The sequence below is a fragment of the Clupea harengus genome, chromosome 21 (assembly GCF_900700415.2).
Source record: "Clupea harengus chromosome 21, Ch_v2.0.2, whole genome shotgun sequence".
Lineage (NCBI taxonomy): Eukaryota > Metazoa > Chordata > Actinopteri > Clupeiformes > Clupeidae > Clupea > Clupea harengus.
The window spans coordinates 16,288,282-16,309,078 of NC_045172.1; the positions used below are offsets into that span (position 1 = coordinate 16,288,282).

Sequence of the window (20,797 nt, forward strand, 5' to 3'; positions counted from 1 at the left end):
ATGTAGGAGGGGCGATCATAAAATGACAGGTCTTCTCGAGCGCAGCATAAGTCAGAAGAAAAAAAAAAACACAGACAAAATGTTAGCAGAAATTGTTACACATTCTACCACGCATATCTGTACACCCCATATCAGGACTATTTTTATGCATCGTGGAATAATGGCATTGAATTTTGAAGGCATTTGAAGGAAACAGACGTGGTCCCTGGATCAAATAACTGAAATATTCATTTTTGAATCACTTTTAAAAATTAAAGCATGATTGATTCTTTTTTTTCATCCAATGGATTATGTACTGCTACGACATAGGACGAGGTACAATTACATTTTGAGAGGTTTTGAAAATCTTCCGTTTGAAATTCACCATGGATATACTGTTAAAACGCCTAGTGAGCGATAAATAGAGCACTAATGCTTTCTGTCCGACATATAGGCTAGTGTGGTTTCAAAAATGAGAGTCGTATTTGTTGGAATTTTGTTTGCCCTAATCACAAAGGTAAGCAATGGCCTATCTCATTTCCTTTCCATTTTTACCCAACAGATCAAATTAGACTTGTGTTTAAACAAATGTGAAACGTGACTATATGTTTTGTCTTTGTATCAAGATCCATGCGTTTGAATGTGAGTCTCAGAACTTTCACGCAAAAGAAGAGGAAGCCTGCAACAATGAGTTGCACGCATTCAACCTTTCAGGAATTCAACCAGGTAGCCAACAATGTCTTTTACAAGAACAACTTTTTCGCATGCTGCCGTATTGCCATTCTGTGGTGACGAGCAATTTTGTCTGTTATGAGCTGATGTGAATGCATTGCTTCGTTCAAGAGATTAGGATAACGTAAAGCATTAAAGGTCAAGTAAATAAAGTAATGAATTAAGTATTATACAAAACATGAAGTATTAATTAATTGATTAAGTAATTAAATGCATTTCCCATTCTGGTGTCCACTGTAGACTGCTCAGGTTTGTGGGATGACCTGAACTGTTGGCCACCATCTCAGATTGGTCAGACTGTATCACAGCCTTGCCCAGAATTCCTCAAAACACTGGGTAAGAGATTCTCCCAGTAACAAATGACTCTGTCAGAGTTGCACCACTTCACCAAGATTTGTTTGACATGTGCAGCACAGTATTTCTGTCTATTTATATACATGGGATGTAGGCTAGCATGGAATCTTAGTGGTCTCATCATCAGAGAGTGACTATTGTCATCATCTCAGAAAATAACTATTCAGAGAAGAAGGCATGCAAAGCATATTTGATTTGTGCATGTTATGATATTTGAGTACCGCTATCAAAACACTCGTAAAGAGACTTGGATAGTATTTCAGTACAATAGGGCAAACTAGGGGAATTTTATTTACATGCATAATCATCCTTATTTGGGTATATTATCATTGGTCATACATACACTGGTATCATGGGATCCTGGGGTCCATGGTCTCATTGGGATTGACCATGGTCACTTACTGTAGGAACCTGTGTATATTTGTATTAATTCAGTAATTGATTATGATCACTTTACAATAACTGCAATCATTAATTTATCAGTTCTCGCTAACATATGTTCTAAAGAATCTGAATGATGTAGTGAGAGAGCGCACAGACTGGAATGGACCTGCACTGGTGCGGTGCTGACTTGTTCTTCTGCCCCAGGGAGAATCTACAGGAACTGCACTGAGGAGGGTTGGTCAGACGCCTTCTCTCCACATGGATCGGCTTGTGAACTTGCCATCAATGAGTCCTTTACCTTCCTTAGTGAGGTAAATGTTTATTGGGTGCTTTGTTTGTTTGCGTGTGTGTGTGTGTGTGTGTGTGTGTGTGTGTGTGTGTGTGTGTGTGTGTGTGTGTGTGTGTGAACTTTTTTCTAAAACTGGGCCAATTTAGTTAGACCATACTGTGTCATATCCAGTAGAAAGGAAAGACTAGGAAGTGACAAGTCACAATCTATTCATAAAGGATAAATAATACTAATAAGAAATAGTCACCGATGGGCTTTTTTTATGCCATACTTACTGTAGCGATCTAGGCAACTGCCACTATAGATTCAATCTGAACTCTTACCTTGATTTATGAGCTCATTCTGGCAGCAGTCCAACAGAAAGATTAGCTAACCGAGAGAAGCATTTAAAATAAGACTTTTTTCAAAATAATTAAAGAGAATATTACAAACATTACAACATATTGTTATACCTACTGTTCATTCACTGTTTTTAAGTGCTATAACAATCAACAGTACTTGTACAACTTCTGCCTTATACTCATATCCCTTGTACTATCCTTTGGCTCTCAGACTCTCTCTCTCTCTCTCTCTCTCTCTCTCTCTACATATAAAGAGACAGAGGCAGTCTTACATACAGACAACACTGCATCATATAGCTGGAGCTGCTAAGTTGGTCTGATATTAAACTCCTTTTCCCTAGACTCCACAGTTCCATTCCTATCTGCCCTATGTGAAGGCCATGTACACCGTTGGCTATGCTGTCTCTCTCATCTCTTTAGTCATTGCCATTGCCATCCTCTGTCTGTTCCCGTAAGTTTTTTTTATATTGCTTATGACTATACTGCTACCCAATTAAACTCTCTCTATCTCACTCTCTCTCTCTCTCTCACACACACACACACACACACACACACACACACACACACACACACACACACACACACACACACACATTCACACACACACACACACACGCATACACACACACTCACACTCACAAACGCACACAGACACACACACACACACACACAAACACACACACTCATCTACCTTCTCTCATTCTTTCTTCTCTCTCTCTAAGGAAACTGCACTGCACCAGGAACTACATCCACATCCAACTCTTCCTCTCCTTCATCTTCCGAGCAGCCTTCATCTTCATCAAAGACTATGTGCTCTTCTCCAGTGAAGCCATCTACCACTGTGACTCCTATTCAGTACGTTGTCTCAACACAGAATTGACCAAAATCCACAGACACATTGTCTATTTAAAACAGACATTGGCAAGCCTACAGTAAGCAAACTGGCCTGCCAAAACCTAATGGATTTTTTCCTTTAAAAATTCTAGTCTTATTTCTGTCATTGCTGTCAGGTGTCAAACTATTGGTCTGCTGTTACACAGAACAGTTTTTCATCCATCTCTACATATTTTGTCTACCTTGCACCACCATCAAATTGATAGGTGTTCAATTTACTTGCTACATGTAGTATTTCTACTGTTGGCTATCAGTGTGATGAACAGCACGGATTTTGTGCCAAACGATGTCAATAGCTACATTTATTAATCACTACGAGGCAACACAATCTAATGACTGCTCAACACCTCTGAATAGAGACTGGTGGTCACATGTGTATTCTTTCTGTACGTCTCTCTTCACAGTTAGCCTGCAAGCTAGTGCTGCTAATTTCAAACTACTGCATCATGGCTAACTACAGCTGGCTGTTGGTGGAGGGCCACTACCTCCACACCCTGGTCACCGTCTCCTTCTCAGAGAGGAAATACTTCTGGTGTTATGTAGTCCTTGGATGGGGTAAATCTGCCATGGCAACCTCATGTGCTATCCAAAAATGCTCTTTCTTTTTTGCTTCTCAAGACATCTGATGTCATTACAACCCTCTATATTCAAGTTGATGTTTGTAATCTCTTGATTGGAAATATTTTCATTTCTTTCAAAGCTGGGACACCTAGCTTGAAATTGTATGTTGTTCTATAGGTATGCCAATGATAACAGTGGGAGCCTGGGGCTTGGCGAAGTATTTTTATGAGGACGAAGGGTAAGTCTAAATAGTGAACATCAGCTGCATACGCATAATGTAAAAAAGACGTTACAAAACTCTGTCTTCCATATGAAAGGTGCTGGGAGACCAGAGGCAGTGACTGGATATGGTGGATTCTCAGAGTCCCCGTCCTCCTGTTTCTTGTTGTAAGTAAATGCTAAACATTATTGGCATACACTGCCCCATTTACATTAGTATCGGATTTGTATCCACTTTTCAGTCAGTATTTTTGTTGATGAAACTGACGTTTTTTGTCCCCATAAATGATTATGACCTGTTAAATCTGCAGGTAAACCTGTTCTTTTTCCTGAACATCATCAGAATACTGGTCGGCAAATTGAGGATGTCTGATGTTCACGGAAATGAATTCAATCAGTTCAAGTAAGTTCAAGTCGTCTGTTCACCAAATCATAACAATATGTCATTACACTCTAATTTGCCAATTGAGCCTGCTAGGTTGAGCAGGGTAATGATAAAAGCCTCCAATAGCTTAATACAACAATATTTGAAATGTTCAATGGTTATCAGCCATGATTGCGTTTTGCGTAAATAAGATGGTATTGTTTATGTACAAAGTACACCACTTGGTGCATAATGTATTGCATAGTGTAGTGCTAGCTTTTCTGTATTTATTTTGTATATACATGTTGTTTTCAAGACCATTATGTATGAATATATGCAATGTTCATGTACATGTATCTTCATGTTTACTTGCGTCTTTTCTAGGAGACTTGCCAAATCCACATTTCTCCTGGTGGCACTGTTTGGACTGTACTACATTCTCTTTGCATTTCTACCACACAAAGTAGACGGTTTAATTTACATGATATGGAACTTTACAGAGCTGGCAATCGCCTCAACACAGGTACTGAGTTCTAATGATTCCTTCCTTCTGCCTTAATACTTTAAATGCATACATACCTCAATCTTTCCATTTCTCTGTTCAAGGGCTTTGTAGTGGCAGTTCTCTACTGCTTCCTGAATGGAGAGGTATGGTTTACCTCAAGGTGTCCAAAGTGTGTTCAAAGTCATTTATAACTTAAGACTTCCTTCAGTGTATTCCATCTTTGTAACAACAGCTTGCTACATGACAATGATTCTTAATTTCATACAATAATTACACTGACACATAAAATTCTTCTGAGCACAGTCACGTAAACCGCCTAAACGGCCGTAACACATGACTGTGTTGTTCACATAAAGCCTCTGGAACAGCTGAAAAAGCACTATAGTCAGGTATAAGACATAAAACGATTGTGTTGTGTGGTAAGATAAAAAATGTCAAACCGTATGCTGCTTGGCATACTCATAATGGTCAGATAGAGCACTTGAAAAGACAGTAGTGCATACTCATAATGGTCAGATAGAGCACTTGAAAAGACAGTAGTGCGTACTCATGTTCATTCCCCCCCACTCTGCAGGTTCAGTATGAGATCCAGAGGAAGTGGCGCCGGTGGAGGATGAAGCAGAGGTTGAACGGCACCCCCAACCTGCACCATGGCTCCATGAGCCAGAGCGGCTGCCCACTAACACAAGTGTCCTTGATGCCCAGGAGCCCCGCCAGCCGTCAGTTCAGTCTGGTGTGAACCCACCATCACCCCCACCCAGGATGTTTCCTTCCCCCAGGATATGGAAGTGCAAGACTGACACTGACTGTTCAGCTGTGGAGGAACTAGAACAGCCATTTCCCATAAGGAGGCCTAAAAAATGACTTTACTTGTACCACTGAGATCTTAACACTAGTGCTACCTACAGGAATAAAACTGTATTGACCAAGAATACTATTGTTCAATATAGAGGTATGATGGCATGGGTGATAGCTTTGCTCCAGATGACAAGCTGCCTTATCATAATTTTCACAGTAGTTTCATCACTTTGTGCATAAACCACAGGTGTAATGGTGACTGGTTTGAGCATTCACCACCAGCCTTTTATTGTCAAGGTTTAGTGGGAGCGAAGAACAATCTACATTAAGAGCAAACTAATATTACAATCAAATTCTGGTTCCTCCTAGCAAGTTTTGTACGGAATGGACATGAAGAACAAAGTTGTTCTTGGAGTGTTCTGGAATATTGGGGTGAGACTATAACAGTGTTATGGAATCATGTCAGCAGACTTCCGGGCCTTCTAAGAGACCAAAACTGCAAAATGACTCTTCGAGGTCAAACTGTCTTTAATGAAAAAATCCAGACACTACTTTTGCTTTATTGGCAATATTTGTAGGCATTGCTGCATTCCGATATATGTAAGCTTGTATTGCTTAGAATGTGCACTATAAAAATGATCATGGATGCTGCAGAGTCAAAGCTCAGTCAATCAGAATTCTGACTTTTGTTGAAGTACCATGTGAACCTAAATTGTTTGCGAATGAAAACTTGGCACCTCCTTCCACACAGTCAAACCTCATCCAAAAACAGCACAATGATAATTGTATTTCAACTATTGAAAAACTTTATAAAAATCACATTTTTCTGGGCAATACAGATTGTTCAATGGCACACGTTCTAAGTACAGCTTTCCTAACAAAGCCACACAAAAAAGCATGTGATTATATAGGCCTACTGCTAGCACTCTTGATTATTTTATTCTGTAGGTGAAACTCTCAGGCACAGGTTGTTGACATGTTGGAATGTATGAAACTGTCAGAGTAGAGCTCCTACTTAGGGTCATCTCATAGAAGTATGCAATACAAAAGAGAAATCTCTACAATTTGCCTGTTTGCTTGTTTGTTTTTCCTTTTTGCCATTTTTCATTCATCAGTTTAGTCACTATACTGAAAAAATTGCATTCAGTCAAACACAGCAGCTTTGTGATCAGTCTCTGACCGAACAATAAACTGGAGTCATGGTGGAACAGTACAGCTTCTCTTTTGGACTGCTGTTAGAGCCCTCTAGATAAACTGAGTTTAGTTCATTCACAATATCAAAGCAAGTTATCATTAAAAAACAGACACACACACAAAACGCATATCGGTCATCAAACCAGCATAATGCATCCAATTTTCAAGACAGGGACATTGTAATTATTTCTTGATTTAAATACATTTATACTTTTGACGGTAGATTGCAGACTATTTTAGTCCGGATTATTAGAAACCTACATGGCCACCCTGAGGAGTCCCGTTTCTTTGTAAGACTTCCCCAATAGAATTTAGCCCTTGGATCTACGACCCCAGAGGCACCATGATCACATACACAGGGAAGACTTCATTCTCAGTCCGCCAAGCCATATTTCCCCTTCATCTCCTCCACAAAGTCGATATAGGCTTTCATGGCATCTTCTTTGCTCATCCCTGTAAATCACAGAAGAAACATAGTCAATACAGGGAAACGCTTACAACTAACTGACATTAGCACGATGTTAATGTCAACCTAAGGCCTAAGGGTGGGCAAGGAACTATACATACACTTAATAAGTCATGTAATCCCATGCAGTAGAATACTGTATTTCCCCATAACTGTAATAATAAGACAAGTATGAACCTTTCTTGGTTTCCCAGGCGTCCCATTTTTGTTTCCCTGCGAGGTCAAACAGTCCCGGACGGCCTGAAACAGTGAACAAACAGGTTATCACGATCTTAATCGATTACATATCTGGCATTTCTAACATGCCTTCTACCACTAAGAACAGCCTATTGACGTTGCATATCTGTGCAACACTGTGTAAGATTTCACCAAGACTCATATATCAAGTCTCATATACAAGTTTAAAACCTCAATGTCACAGCGAACAACAGAAACCATACAATCTCTAATGATCTTAGTCGTTATAATGGAAACTGTGTTAAATGAACACTGTACTGGTTTCTTGTTCTCCATTGGGATTATGCTTGGTATTTCATACTTAGCGGATTTAGCATAGATTCGACCAGTTTTCAACTTTTTTGTTTTACTCTGTAACACAGCAGCATATCTCTTTCTGCAGTTTCAGTGACCCCCATAGTGAAATTCAATGCCGTCCCTACTCCCGTTGGTAAAGAATAGCCTAACCTATGCCCCAGTTTTTGCATTGCGAAAGAGGGTTATTACACTGTAGAAGACTTGCATTATTCTATTAATGGCAGTGAGTTTGTTCACTCTGAATGAATTTCAAAGTGTCATATTTCAGTTCGTACTAAAAAATCTCAACACTTATACCACGCCCGACGCTGACACAATATTCGAACAACCGTTAGGATGACCACATGCAAGATTGTTTCCCCATTAGACGAGTCGTGCAGACCTACTTATGTTCACATCCCCCACAGTGGATTGCTTGTACAAAGAATAGATCTGCAAAACTTCGTTCTTTTCTGGCTGCGTTTTCAGAATCTTCGCCTCTTCCGCGGCCCGGTTGAACTCCTCCTTTTTAGAGATCATACGATGAGAAATACAATAGCACTCACATTCCCATTCTCTGTGTGCCACCATGCAGACATTGTCGGTTTATTAAGTAAGGTTACTTTATACACGTAACAAGTCATTGCTCCTATCTGTTAGCTGCAATACAATTAAGAAAACATTAGTGGTCTTTGAGCAAATGTAGATTACTCTGTAGATGTAGCTAGCAGATATATCACTCAGGCCTATCCGTCTCAATCTCAAAATGGTAACGTTAACGTTGTCAGAAGACTGTCTTTTTGCTTTAAAATATCGTGTTCAATTTAGTTCTACAATTTAATAATGGTCCACTAGGTTGCCAACCTAACCTAAATGAAACTGACCACCAAACAAATAACTGCAGAAGTCAGACTTACTTGAGACATGTTACAGCACAGAAAATACAGGATCCTTCCTACAGCCACATGCAAGGAATGAGGATTTGAGGAAGTAGTTGTAAATGGGCGGGGAGAAGGAAGTGCTTAAGAGATATATGAAGTACCGCAGATCAACCACACGAGGGCAGCAGATGCCAACCTTTAGAAATGGATTGACACGCCCTCTTTTCGTATTAGCCCCTCCTGGTACAAATGTAGTACAAATGTAAGATTGTAAGATTCGGGTCGCATACTTGTCGAGGTTACATTTATTTTGTCTTTTTTTTGCTGACTATTTTGCTGAGTATATAAGTCATACTATGTTATAAATCAAGCATTTAAGTAATACGCAAGACAACAGTTCAGATGGATACGTTATTTGAAAGGAAAAGTGTAAAGACTCAAAAGCATATATATTTTTATTTAAAATTTGTACAAACACATGAACAGACATTAAAAGCAGAAACATTTGTAACAGTTTCATATAAAATATTTCTACATATTCAATAATTTTTTGATCATTTGATTTTAGTTTCAAACTCACAAGAAACTTTTAACGATACAAGTCTGTTCCAACAACATTTAAGAAACATAACAGCAGGTAGGCCGTAGATGAAGTTTACAATGGCTTTATTTGATTGCAAAAGATAGTGCAGATATAAAAAAGGTTTGGCATTGTACCTATGCTACCTGTTAAACAGTTAACTAATCACCTAAAACAGAAGCCCATAATTCAAAATTGACTGTAACTGTAACAAGTAGACCTATGATGGCATCATGACAGCACTTGGATTGCAATGGCAATTTTGCATATCCATGTGTGGCTATGACATGTATGTGAACAAATTCTGCTGCCCTGTAGGCCATGTTTGCAAATGGCAAGCACAATTCACCTGCACACAACATGTAGGCATAAGGCGATTCATAGTTATGTCTAATCAAAATGTGGAAGAAATAATTGAAATTGCAACGTAGGCTACAGCGGATCAGGCGTCTTGCGTGTAAGCATATTGCTATCAGAACTCCCCCCCCCCCTGTAACATAATGTTTTCCCTCCCCCAGCAAAGTCAAGTTGGCGCGTTAACCTCACTTGGAGCGATGGGAACCGACAGATGTGGCAGCGGCGGGTGGCAGCGGCGGGTGACTGCGGTGGGTACACGAAGGCAGAGACGTCGGCTCCCAACTGCCGCCCCCCCCCCCGCCCCGCGATTTAAATAAGCCTACTCTGCGAGGGTGGCTAACGCTCTCTCACGTCACGCTTTAGTCCTCGACTAACCCCCGGGACTGCACGACCGACCGCGGCCTAGTCCGGCTACCCGCGTGACTCTAGGACAGGCACGTGCCCGTCTCTGTTGTTGAGCAGAGGCCACAAGCAGTGATCGGACAAAGAGGCGTGGTCGGGTAGGCCTACAACTTGGTGCAAGGGCTACACTGTCAGCATTTGGCATCAGTCATAATAAACAACAATATAAAAAAAGCACCTCATCCCTACTGTTGCCTCATATAGGCACTATCCCCTAATACCAGTTATTGCAGGAGTCTCATTTCTCATCATTATTATTGTGTGCAGTGAAATATCCGTCTCACAAAGCTACTAATCGCCTTGCCTCTCTGAGCACGTGTCTCCGACAACACATCTGTGGCAGGGCAACAAACTTGTGGCGCGTAATTTACTTCTGCACTTCCATCTGAGCAGTGTGTGAAACACAGACTCTTACCCAAATCTGTTCAGCACTTGCCCAGTGTAGACTGGGACACAGTGTGCGGCATGACTCCCAAATGCAGTGTTTACACTGAAATATCGTAATATTTGTAAAAGTAATCCTTACTGACAAGCAATTCATTGTCACACAACAAATTTTTAGCATCCAGGAAAACCTTCCTACAGCAGCTAAAATAACAGCGCGGCAGACACCACAAGAGGGCTATTTGTGGATGTCTGGGGCTGGGACGAAACAGGAAGTCACTGACCAAAAAGCCTGCAGGACCTGTGCACTGCGAAGGATATGAAAATACCAGTGCCTCTGATTAAAAAGATACTACATTATAAAGCCCTATGTGTGTGCATGGGGTTCTGCTTGTGTAAGAGTCTTGGGGGGGGGGGGGGGGGGGTATTCCAGCAGGTGTATCAAACTCTGAGCCTAACCTTGAACTCGGAGTGGGAGATGGGAAACTCTGAGTTTTCTGTTCCAGAACAGCTGATCCGAGTTAGTTCAATCAACTCGGAGTATGTTCACTCAGAGGTTAAGCACATGCCTGATGAATATAAAAAAAAAAATCAATCATTAAATGGAGCTCCAATACTACAGATCACCATGGCAACCAGCAAGAAAACAGACAAGGTCCTCCTACTTCACCACTCTGATACATGCCATGGTGAGTATGAGCACATTTCCGAACGATGAAACAAAAAACAGTAACACTGCTGCAGATCTTTGTGAAGCTGTTCCCCCATGTCATTAGAACATTTATATAATTATTACTGTTCATTTATGTGGAAAAAAATATATCGTTTGTGTGGTTTTAAGTAATTAAACATTTCATTTTCTGGCCGAGGGACAAAAAAATGACTTAAAACCCTAACAGCACAAATGATGATTTCTAAGAACTGCTACACTTATATTAATTTGCTGTGTCAATGAGTTTGAATGCAATTATTAATTTAACCACACTTTCTTTTAATATTAGGCTACAGGTGAAAAAGTGGTGCAATATTACTGAAGAAAATTGTATGTTTATTTAAAAAATGGTAACGTTTGATTAGGTAGTCATCATCGAATGATGGCACATTCATTTGGGGTCTCAAAATCCTCTCCTGACATATAAGGCTATGCAAATGAATGTGGGTTCAACAGTGACGGGTAAACGAGGACCCATGTCCAATAGCTGCTCAGCAGGAGGGATGACATGGGCAGAAACTCATCGTTTGTTAAAGAAAACCTGCCAGCGAGCAGGTTAGGTTCACAGAGGCAGTTACTGTAGACAGTGGCCAGAAAATATAATGTGTCATTACTCAAAACTGCACAAAGATGATTTTTACGGAACAAACAGTAATACTTTTATTGATTTTCTAATGACATGGGGGAACAGCTTTACAAAGGTCGGCAGCAGTGTTGCAGATTTGTTTTTTTACCGTGGTAGCAGACAGAAAGTTTGAGTTTCCTCTTTTTCTGGAATGGACAACTCAGAGTTTCCCTCATCTCAACAGTAACAAACCCAGAGTTTTAACAAAACTCGCTTTCTGGGATAGCCCCCGGATGTGCATGGCTGTGTCTCCTACACACACACACACACACACACACACACACACACACACACACACACACACACACACACACACACACACACACACACACACAAACACACAAACACACACACAAACTCACACATTACTGATGTCCTCCACTCCGTTCCTCTCCTCCTCAGGCAGCTGGAAGCGGATGCAGCGCTGCCTCTCCCATCCGCGCCGGATACGGGCCAGGCGCCGCGCCACGCAGGGGAGAGCCAGCGCCAGTCGGCACAGCAGCACCGCGCACGGCAGGGTCAGTGCCAGCATGAAGGTGGGGGGCAGGTAGAAGTGGTACTGGGATGGCTGGAAGGCCCTGTCCCAGCCAAACAGCAGGGTGTGGAGGGTGGACATCAACAGGGCGGTGTAGCCCAACCGGGACTGGAGGAGAGAGGGGGGAAGGAGGGGGTCGATTAGGGTGGAGTGGAAGGGAGAGAGATGAGGAGAGGAGAGGGGAGGAGAGAGATGAGGAGAGGAGAGAGATGAGGAGAGGAGAGGAGAGGGGAGGAGAGAGATGAGGAGAGAGATGAGGAGAGGAGAGAGATGAGGAGAGAGATGAGGAGAGGAGAGAGATGAGGAGAGGAGAGGGGAGGAGAGAGATGAGGAGAGGAGAAGGGAGGAGAGAGAGGGGAGGAGAGAGAGATGAGGAGAAAGATGAGGAGAGGAGAGGGGAGGAAAGAGATGAGGAGTAGAGAGGGGGAGGGAGATTAGGGTGGAGGAGAAGGGAGAGAGACGGGAGGAAAGAGATGAGAGGAGAGGGGAATAATAGTGCAGGAGACAGAGGGGGTTGAAAAAGAGAAGTAAAGTGAAGGAGAGAGAGAGAGAGAGAGAGAGAGATAATCATAATAGGAGAGGCAGAGGCGAGGAAAGGGTGGGGCAGGAAAAAGACAGAAGAAGAGGAGGGAGAGTAGAGGTAAAAGAGAGAGGGCGAAAGGAGAGGAAGAAAATGAGAAGGGGAGAGAAAAAAAGGGAAGGAAATGGAGAGGGGAAGAGAAGGAAGGGAGAGGGGGGAGAGAGAAAGAGAAGGGGAGATGTTTTATGCATGATCTGGTGCTGCACGGACACTTATGTGAAGACAAGTACGGTTTCATGACTTCTTGAACTCAGTGGAGCACAGACACATAATCCAGAACATTCCTGAAGAGAACAGAAGAGGCTGAATGCACAACCAGAGGGCATGAGATACAGCAGAGACTCAAGACTCAAAATGACAGACTGTAGTTTACACACACACACACACACACGTTCTGTTCAAAGATGGTATTTTCCCCACACTGTGCATGACCTCACCTATGAGTATGGCTATATGGTTGAGACCCTTGAACTCTGATGCAGAATATTGCGGCTTCTTGAAAGTGGAGACTTGAGACTTGTTTTCTTGAACACACAAATACATACACACATTCATATCCACACACTCCCCAACACGCCCCCGATACAAACACAAACACACGCCCAACCACACACTGCAACGAGGGCGTTTTCCTACCCATGTGCTGTATGTGACCTTAAGTCACCTGTGCGTAGCCACATGGCTAGGGCCCTTAAACTCCTTATACACATACACACAACCATAACCACCCCAACACACACACACACACACACACATCAATGAGAGTGTTTCCTGGCCGTGTGCTGTACGTCACCTGCGTGTGACCGCGTGGTTGTGGCCCTCGGAGGCTGGAGTGACCTCGCTGGGCAAGCTCTCTTCTCTAATGAGACCCCTCAAGCCCTCGCTTGTGCCGACACCGAGCTCATTCAAACCTTGCAGGAGCCGCTAATTATTTCTGCCACCCCCCGAGCTAACCGAAATTCATTAACCTTAACGAGGGGGGATGGAGCGGGCGTGGGAAAGAAGGCGGAGGTTTGTTGAAAGTGATTCACCTGCTTGTTCCTTCTATTATGGTTTTTCTGGTGATTCTCTGTGCTCGAGGCGTAGAATCACAGGGTTGTTTAGTGGCGGAGGAGAAGGTGGAGAAGGTGGAGGAGGTAAGGCTTCAGGCTTTAGCTTTGAGGTTTAGTGTGTGGGAGAGGCATGGCACAAGTCTCTTTACACACAACAATCTTTAAAATGTCTGGTGAGATATCTGGGGGCTTTTTTTATCTAGGAATGTAACTGCTGTAAGTGCAAGTTAAGTACTAGTAGAAGTGCAAGTTAGGAAGGGAGGTGCTCTATAAAGAGTTAGGTCTTCAAGAGCTTCTTATGAGGACATGACGAACCCAATGTGGCCGGAGGACAGTGAGAGGGAGAGGGGGGGGCAACAGAGAGTTAGACTGAGAAGCAGAGAGATCGAGACAGAGAGAGGGAACAAGTGAAACAGAGAGAAGAATGGAGAGAGAGACAGACAGAAAGGGAGCAGGGAGAGAGAAAGAGAGACGCCCAGAGTTTTATCCCAGGATCCGGCAGCATGTGACTAATCTCATGCCGTCTGGATCAGCTTAACATAAACATGAAGGAGCGAGAGAGCAAGAGCGAGAGCGAGAGAGAGTTCAGATGGCACGACGGCGGCCACGGCTGAGGCAGAGAATGACAAATCCCCGCTAAATGAGACCATTATGGCGGGTTCCACCTCTGTGCATTTACAGGGACACAAGAGAGGGAGAGAGGAGAGGAGAGGAGAGGAGAGGAGAGGAGGCGAAAGAGAATGCGAAACGCGACAGATGATGATACGCACAGGGTGGTGGTTTGTGTGGGAGCTGAGAGAGAGAAAGACAGCAGAAGTGAAAGATAGAGATAGGGAGTGAGAAAGGAAGAGAGAGAGGTGGAAGAGAGAGGGACAGTGTGAGTGGGAGACAGAGAGACAGACACCGAGATGATCTTGACCTCAGAGGTGACGTTCTCACGCAGGCCTGTGACTGATACTGCCAAGGCTAAATAGATAAAATACTAAATACTTCAGCAGAACGCAGGAAACTCATGGGAGTGGTGTTATCTCTACACTGCACCCTAGCATACACCCCATCTGTCTGCCTCCGTTGTTTCAGAACAAAGAAAGTCACTGAGCTAGGCTGGCCTGACTAGCATTCAAGCAGACATGTTTCAAATACAGTACAAAAATATGGCACTGATATCTTGCAGACATAATGTATATGAATGTGGAGAGAGAAAGCAAACACACATACACCATGAACTGCGTACAGACTTTGTATGACTGTGTGTGTGTGTGTGTGTGTGTGTGTGTAAAATGCACACACACACACACACACACACACACACACCATGAACTGCATACAGACTTTGTATGACTGCATTTTACACACACACACACACACACACACACACACACACACACACACACAGTCTTTTTGCAGGCTCACCTGTATAAAGGTGAACTCTCTCCAGTTGAGGGAGTTGCCCACAGAGGGCAGAGACGCCACTGCCAGTAGCGAGAGCAGCCCCAGGGCCAGAATGCCTGCAGAGACGTACAGCTCCATCCTCCATACTTCCTCCTCCACCCACGACACAGCCCGACCCTCCTTCACCTGCAGATCAACAGACACACACACACACACACATTAGCATGATGACAGAAACATACATTTGAAACATACACTTATACACAGACAAACACACACACACAAGTTGAGTTCAGCACAGTCCACTACAGGCCTACATGCCATGTTGAATTTATATGTATTTAAAACTGTGACTTGGCTGGCACATGCCCAGTGGGTCCTCAACCTCTGCCTACTGCCCTGGCTCTACCAGTTGAGCTACAGGAACAACGCAAACATTCTGAGAATGGCTGGCTGACCAAAAAGCTGGCATATTACCAGTAGCGTAAGTAATTGAAAACGCAGGCTTGCAGTCAGTCAGGTCTTTTTGGTTTGTTGGTGTTACATTGTTTTCCATAGAAGCAGGAACTGAGAAGAGCCACTCTGGTTTTGCTTATTTAGTTAGAGAGTAGAAAAGGCTGAGGAGAAGAAGTGAACGCCAAAGGAAAGAAAAGAAAGCAAAACAAACGGTTATTCTTAGGGTCAGCTCCCCAGTATTAAGGTCACCGCAAATATGCACAGTATCCTCTAAATGTTACCATTACATATGGTAGGGGTCAAATGTAGCACACAGAATGAGACATTTCACAAAGAATGTTCATGTAAGCTACATGAACCCCAATTCAAATGTTAAAGGAATGTAAACGGACTGGTGCGGTTGCATCCAGGCACACACTCTCCACTAATGCAGAAGCCTACTAATATGCACAACCTGTACAAGCCTGCTACTTATGCAGTGGCATTAGAGTGTATGCGTGTAGGTCCACCTATAGGCCTCTGGGGAGGCACAGGCAGTATTACTGAGACCCAGAAGGGGTGAGTAAGGCACAGACTCGGGGCAGTGTGTGTGTGTGTGTGTGTGTTTGAGGGGACAGGGGTTGCAAGTGGTGTGCGCTGCTAACTAGCAAGGATGTCATTGCCATGCAGCACCTCTTCCCAGTTCCCAAGGAGACAGGGTGGGGGGGGGGGGGGTAAGTGAGGATCCTATGTTTACTTTGGATGTGGGAGGGAAGGCAGAGTGAGAGTGAGTGAGTGAGTGAGTGAGTGAGTGAGTGAGTGAGTGAGTGAGTGAGTGTGTGTGTGAGTGAGTGAGTGAGTGAGTGAGTGTGTGTGTGAGTGAGTGAGAGACAGCAATGGAGGAGTGAGAGGTAGGGAACATATCCGGGGAGAGGTCTGTCTATGGCGGGACTGATAATACACAGAACACAGAAGATATCTCCAAGTTTTGATGTGTGCTGTGTGTGTGATATTGTCATGCGTCACAAGGTCACAAGTAGACTACCAATAGCATTTAAAACCCCTAACATTCAAACCTAATTGCTGTGACAACATCTGTGTAAACTCTAATCAAGCGACTCTTTTCAGCATGGATCACAACGGTGTGTAGTTGATCACTCGCAACGTGTAACGCAACAGCCTCCCTTGAGGTGTTGATTAGTGCAACCTCACAACACCCCTGTGTGTTTGTGTATCAGTCAGGATGCAGCAGGGAGCCACTGGCAGCGCAGTAGGGTTCAACATCATCACATCCACAGGGATAGGTGGTGGGAGTGGGGGTGTGGGGTGGGGGTGGAAGTGAGGGTGTGGGGTGGGGTGGGGGTGGAGCAGGATTGGGTGCTGTGGGGCTGGGGGGGGGGGGGGTTGGAGGGGGCATGAGATACAGACAGCAGCTGAACACCAGTGCCAGTCCCGAGGCTTTTCAGTGCCAAAGGGTGGGGGTGGGGATGGGGGTGGGGGGGCACAGATGTATGACAAAAACGGGCACGAGGGAAACAGGATGTGGCAAGAACAGGAGCCGAGCAGCGAGAAAAAGCCTGACGCCATCAAGTCGAGAGACGAGCTGAATGTCTGTCTGAGCGGCGTCACGACCTTCAGAAATGAATATTCTAGAAGATTCCAAAGGTCAAATGACGGATAGGGGATAGAAAACAAATAGGCTGTGTAGATCTGCCATGCTTGAGCCTAGTTATTTTCATACATTATTCCAGTTGACCGGGTAGGCATTTTTCTTTTTACTATTTATCTATTTTTTACATGAACAGTGATATTGGATGATGGCACCCCTCCCGTGCTGTTTAGAAAAGGTTGTGTTCAATATGATTGCTTTAGGTCTGACACACAACTGGATATATTCTTCTTGTGCGTGTGTGAATTTCTTTGTTAGTAGATTAATTCAACACCAACTGTTTCAGTAACTAAATACTATATGTAGGACACTCCTTACCTGCCTGAAGGCGGCGTCGAGCATCTTGTAGCGGGCCGACCTCCGCATGGGCAAACACAGGCTGTAGACGGCGTGCAGTGCGGCACACAGGAAAGCCAGCAAGCCCATCTGCTTGCGGGCCTGCAGCCAGCGGTCCAGCCACTCGGGGAAGCGGCGGTACTTGGTGCCGCGCCACAGCTGGAGGAACGCTGCCAGCAGACCGGGAAGGTACACCAGCGCCAGCATCACCATGGCGACGGCCGGAAGTGTGACGTTGACGGTGTCGATGGGCAGCTTGTAGAAGACGTTCCTGCCAGATGTGATGTAGGGGTGGAGGACGTCGTGCAGGAAGTTGAAGAGGTAGAAGAAGAGAAAGAGGGAGAGGGCGCAGAGGACGGGTGTCGTCCACGTGGGGAAGAGGCGCAGAGGGGAATTTTCAATGTCTCGCGCTGAACTGAGGCGCCCCAGGTCCACAGGAATGAAGCCCATATCCCGGCACAGCTGGGCCACCGAGTTCTTGGCCACTGCATTGTCACCACACAGTTGCACCTGCACAATGGAGGAAATGTAATGACTTAATACAAATATAAACGTAACATGGCAAAAAGACATAATAGCAGGACATGACATGAGAACATTTTTACTAGTGTTCGTAATAAGAATGCAAGGGGTAATGCCTCTACGCAACAATTCTTCCTCAATATTCAAGCACATATAATGGAGTATGAGTTGTAAAATACTCTATACTTTCTTGTTCCGAGTATTAATCTAACCAATTGTGTGGTCATTTATTCAGTCTTTACATATGCAGTAAAAGCATGTGGACATATCCCATGATGTTGGGGTCAATGTAATGGCTATTCATGTATCATGTTAACCACATCCACTGGTTGACTGATGTTGTGAGTTCCTGAGGCCTAACTTATCTATAGTTTGTGTGTGTACATGCCATCTTGAAGAACCCATGGTTTGGGTGCACTGTACCCTCTCAAAAGTTAACACCAACACACACAGTGTATCTCTAATGACACACACCTGTCTACTGCCGTCTCTTGGCCCGGTCTGCAACGTCCAGGCGGAGATGACGTTGAAGCCCTTCACCACCACGCTGTCAGGGAAGAGCGCCGCGAGCTGCTCCGCGTTGGAAGGCTCATCGTGGTTGATGCGCATGCCGTTGCTGACGTCCACCAGTATTTTCCCAGCTAAAATCTCTTTAAGTCCACTTAGCGTCGAATAGTGCTCCACAAACATCCCCACGAACACCAGGTCGGCCTGTGAAGCGGCCTCCTGTTGGGTCGTCACATCAGCCTCCTCAGGGAAGAGCCCACTGGAGCGTTTGGGACAGCGGCTGCCGACCACCACCCGGTAGCCGGATGCCAGCAACCGCTGCGCTAAAGAACGAGAGAAATCTCCCGTGCCAAGGATCCCCACTAGAGGAGCGTCAGTGCCAGGGTCAGATAGGGAGCCCTGCGGGCGCCGTGGAGACCTCAGGAGAGGCTGCTTCATATCCCCCTGACTCATCACTGTGGCAAAGCCTGGGAAAGTGTGCCGTGGTGTTTCCCTTTTTAATAGCTCCGTCCTGTAGCGTAAGTGGCCCAATTAATATAATCTACATAAAGCAGGTCTGCAAAAATATGAAAGGGTGTGCTTCGCTTACGTAAAGAATAAATGAATCGTTTGATGAATCTTACTGAATGGGCTGCTGAATGAATGTCTAACAGATATTCATAAATCTGTAGGTTTTTATGATGGCAATGATTTCGTAGCCGAAAAATCCGCAAAGCGATCCGGACAGACAGTGAAAAGGCGTCAACAAGAAGTTATAGGCCTATGTTAATTTCAGCGCTAACAGCATGTTAAACGTGTTTACAGTTGCAAGTGTAACTGTAGCGGCATTGACTGATACTTCAGCATGATCAACGTTCAGCTAATTTAGCTAGCAACGTACCAACGTCCTTGATTGAACTTTCACAGTCTGACAAAGAATGTTCATCTGGTGAAACTGACATGACAACATAGATTACAGCATTGTTCAAATATATAACGAGGGAAAACACCAATTTAACCTGGATAAAGTTACATCATTTACCTATTTGACTCTTACTCTAAGTTGACTTTTCGGCATAGTTTCTCCTCCGCTGCATAACCTGCTCCTTCCGTCCAGTGTAACTTTATCTTCCTGACGTTGGCACGAACATGCTCCGCCCTTCACCGCTCTGTGTGCAAGAGATAAAAAGTTCCCCGAGAACATAGGACAAGCATTTTGAAGTCTTTGTTACAAAGGCTACTGACAAATGAAAAGCAAAAAAAGGATTTGAGAAATAAACTTCAATCAAATATAATGTAATTCAGTCTAAACGATACAAGACCATATAATAAATTGACATAAACATTCCTCCATTAGTAGAGCTATATTAGTAGTAGTGCTACCACCAGTAGGATAGCAGTAATAATATCATCAGTATTTTCTAAATAATGACAGTATTCAAATGTAATGGGATTGAGTTTTTTTATTTTATTATTTCAGTTCACTAATAAAATACCACAGGGTGTCTTTTATTTGCATGTTTATGTAGTAGGTCGTCTCTGGGACTTAAAATCCCAGGCCGAGGGAAGGACTGGAAAACACCAAAGTTGGGCTTTGACCGCAGGTGAGAGCCTGTCAACACCACTACATCAGGCTGCCTTTGCTGGGAGAGGAAGGTTAAACCCTTCAGGCGTCTCACTCCATCTGTCGTGTGCTCTCGTCGCTTCTAAATATCGTTGTTTGTTTATTTGCCTATCGATGATGTGTCTTGAAGGTGGACATGTGCATGGCTGGAAGCTGACCAGGGGAACACGAAATGTCAATAGAGCCACATCTAGTTGCTACATGGGCCGGGAAACAAAGGAAAACATGCTGGCTGGACAATAGACTGACCAAAGTGTCAGCATGTATTCCCCCACTGGTAATATGTTGACATTCGATGTCTCACAAAGCGCTGTCTACAGCCTATGAGGAAACAGGCTATAGTATGTTCCAGAATGTGCCGTTGGGCAGTTCTCAGGCTTTTTCCCCTCGCCTTCATCATGTGCAGTGAGCAGTGACCATGTCGGGTCATTTTCTCTATTGCCCTTGAGAAAGAGCAGTCAGCTGGTGACAAATGCATGTTGAAAAGAAAGACACAACACTGGCGCTGAATGTTCTTAGTGTGGGGCAAAGAAGGGCTAATAATATCACAAATCCTTCATTTTGAAGGCCACTCATATAGGCCTGGATTTAGCCTGTGCCATCAGCATTTTGTTGAGGGCTGGAAAGAGCCA

At 44.0% G+C, this 20,797-nt stretch overlaps 3 protein-coding genes across 5 annotated transcripts; 1 reads left to right on the forward strand and 2 right to left on the reverse strand.

Moving 5' to 3' along the window:
* Window positions 1-58: 58 nt before the first annotated feature.
* Window positions 59-6,633, forward strand: LOC105911717 (secretin receptor). The gene is made up of 14 exons (XM_031558337.2): window positions 59-315; window positions 434-496; window positions 606-705; window positions 952-1,047; window positions 1,654-1,760; window positions 2,421-2,530; window positions 2,802-2,934; window positions 3,378-3,528; window positions 3,712-3,772; window positions 3,852-3,921; window positions 4,065-4,156; window positions 4,502-4,640; window positions 4,724-4,765; window positions 5,197-6,633. Exons 2-14 carry the CDS (start codon window positions 452-454, stop codon window positions 5,359-5,361), a joined length of 1,311 nt encoding a protein of 436 aa, XP_031414197.1. The 5' UTR covers window positions 59-315; window positions 434-451; the 3' UTR covers window positions 5,362-6,633.
* On the reverse strand, window positions 6,204-8,620 carry dbi (diazepam binding inhibitor (GABA receptor modulator, acyl-CoA binding protein)). The gene is made up of 4 exons (XM_012840713.3): window positions 8,511-8,620; window positions 8,001-8,118; window positions 7,258-7,320; window positions 6,204-7,067 (listed from the first exon to the last, which is right to left on the reverse strand). The coding sequence occupies exons 1-4, from the start codon at window positions 8,517-8,519 to the stop codon at window positions 6,988-6,990; spliced, it is 270 nt and encodes an 89-aa protein (XP_012696167.1). The 5' UTR covers window positions 8,520-8,620; the 3' UTR covers window positions 6,204-6,987.
* Window positions 8,621-10,612: 1,992 nt separating this feature from the next.
* steap3 (STEAP family member 3, metalloreductase) lies at window positions 10,613-19,703 on the reverse strand. Of its 3 annotated transcripts, XM_012840712.3 has the most exons (6): window positions 19,584-19,703; window positions 18,530-19,073; window positions 17,516-18,043; window positions 15,115-15,279; window positions 11,897-12,177; window positions 10,613-10,766 (listed from the first exon to the last, which is right to left on the reverse strand). In XM_012840712.3, exons 2-6 carry the CDS (start codon window positions 19,013-19,015, stop codon window positions 10,748-10,750), a joined length of 1,479 nt encoding a protein of 492 aa, XP_012696166.2. In that variant the 5' UTR covers window positions 19,016-19,073; window positions 19,584-19,703; the 3' UTR covers window positions 10,613-10,747. The 3 variants fall into 3 exon arrangements, with proteins under 3 accessions (XP_012696166.2, XP_031414194.1, XP_031414195.1); XM_031558334.2 differs by having other exon boundaries at window positions 10,613-11,809; window positions 11,890-12,177; window positions 18,530-19,702; XM_031558335.2 differs by having other exon boundaries at window positions 10,613-11,815; window positions 11,890-12,177; window positions 18,530-19,702.
* Window positions 19,704-20,797: the final 1,094 nt, after the last annotated feature.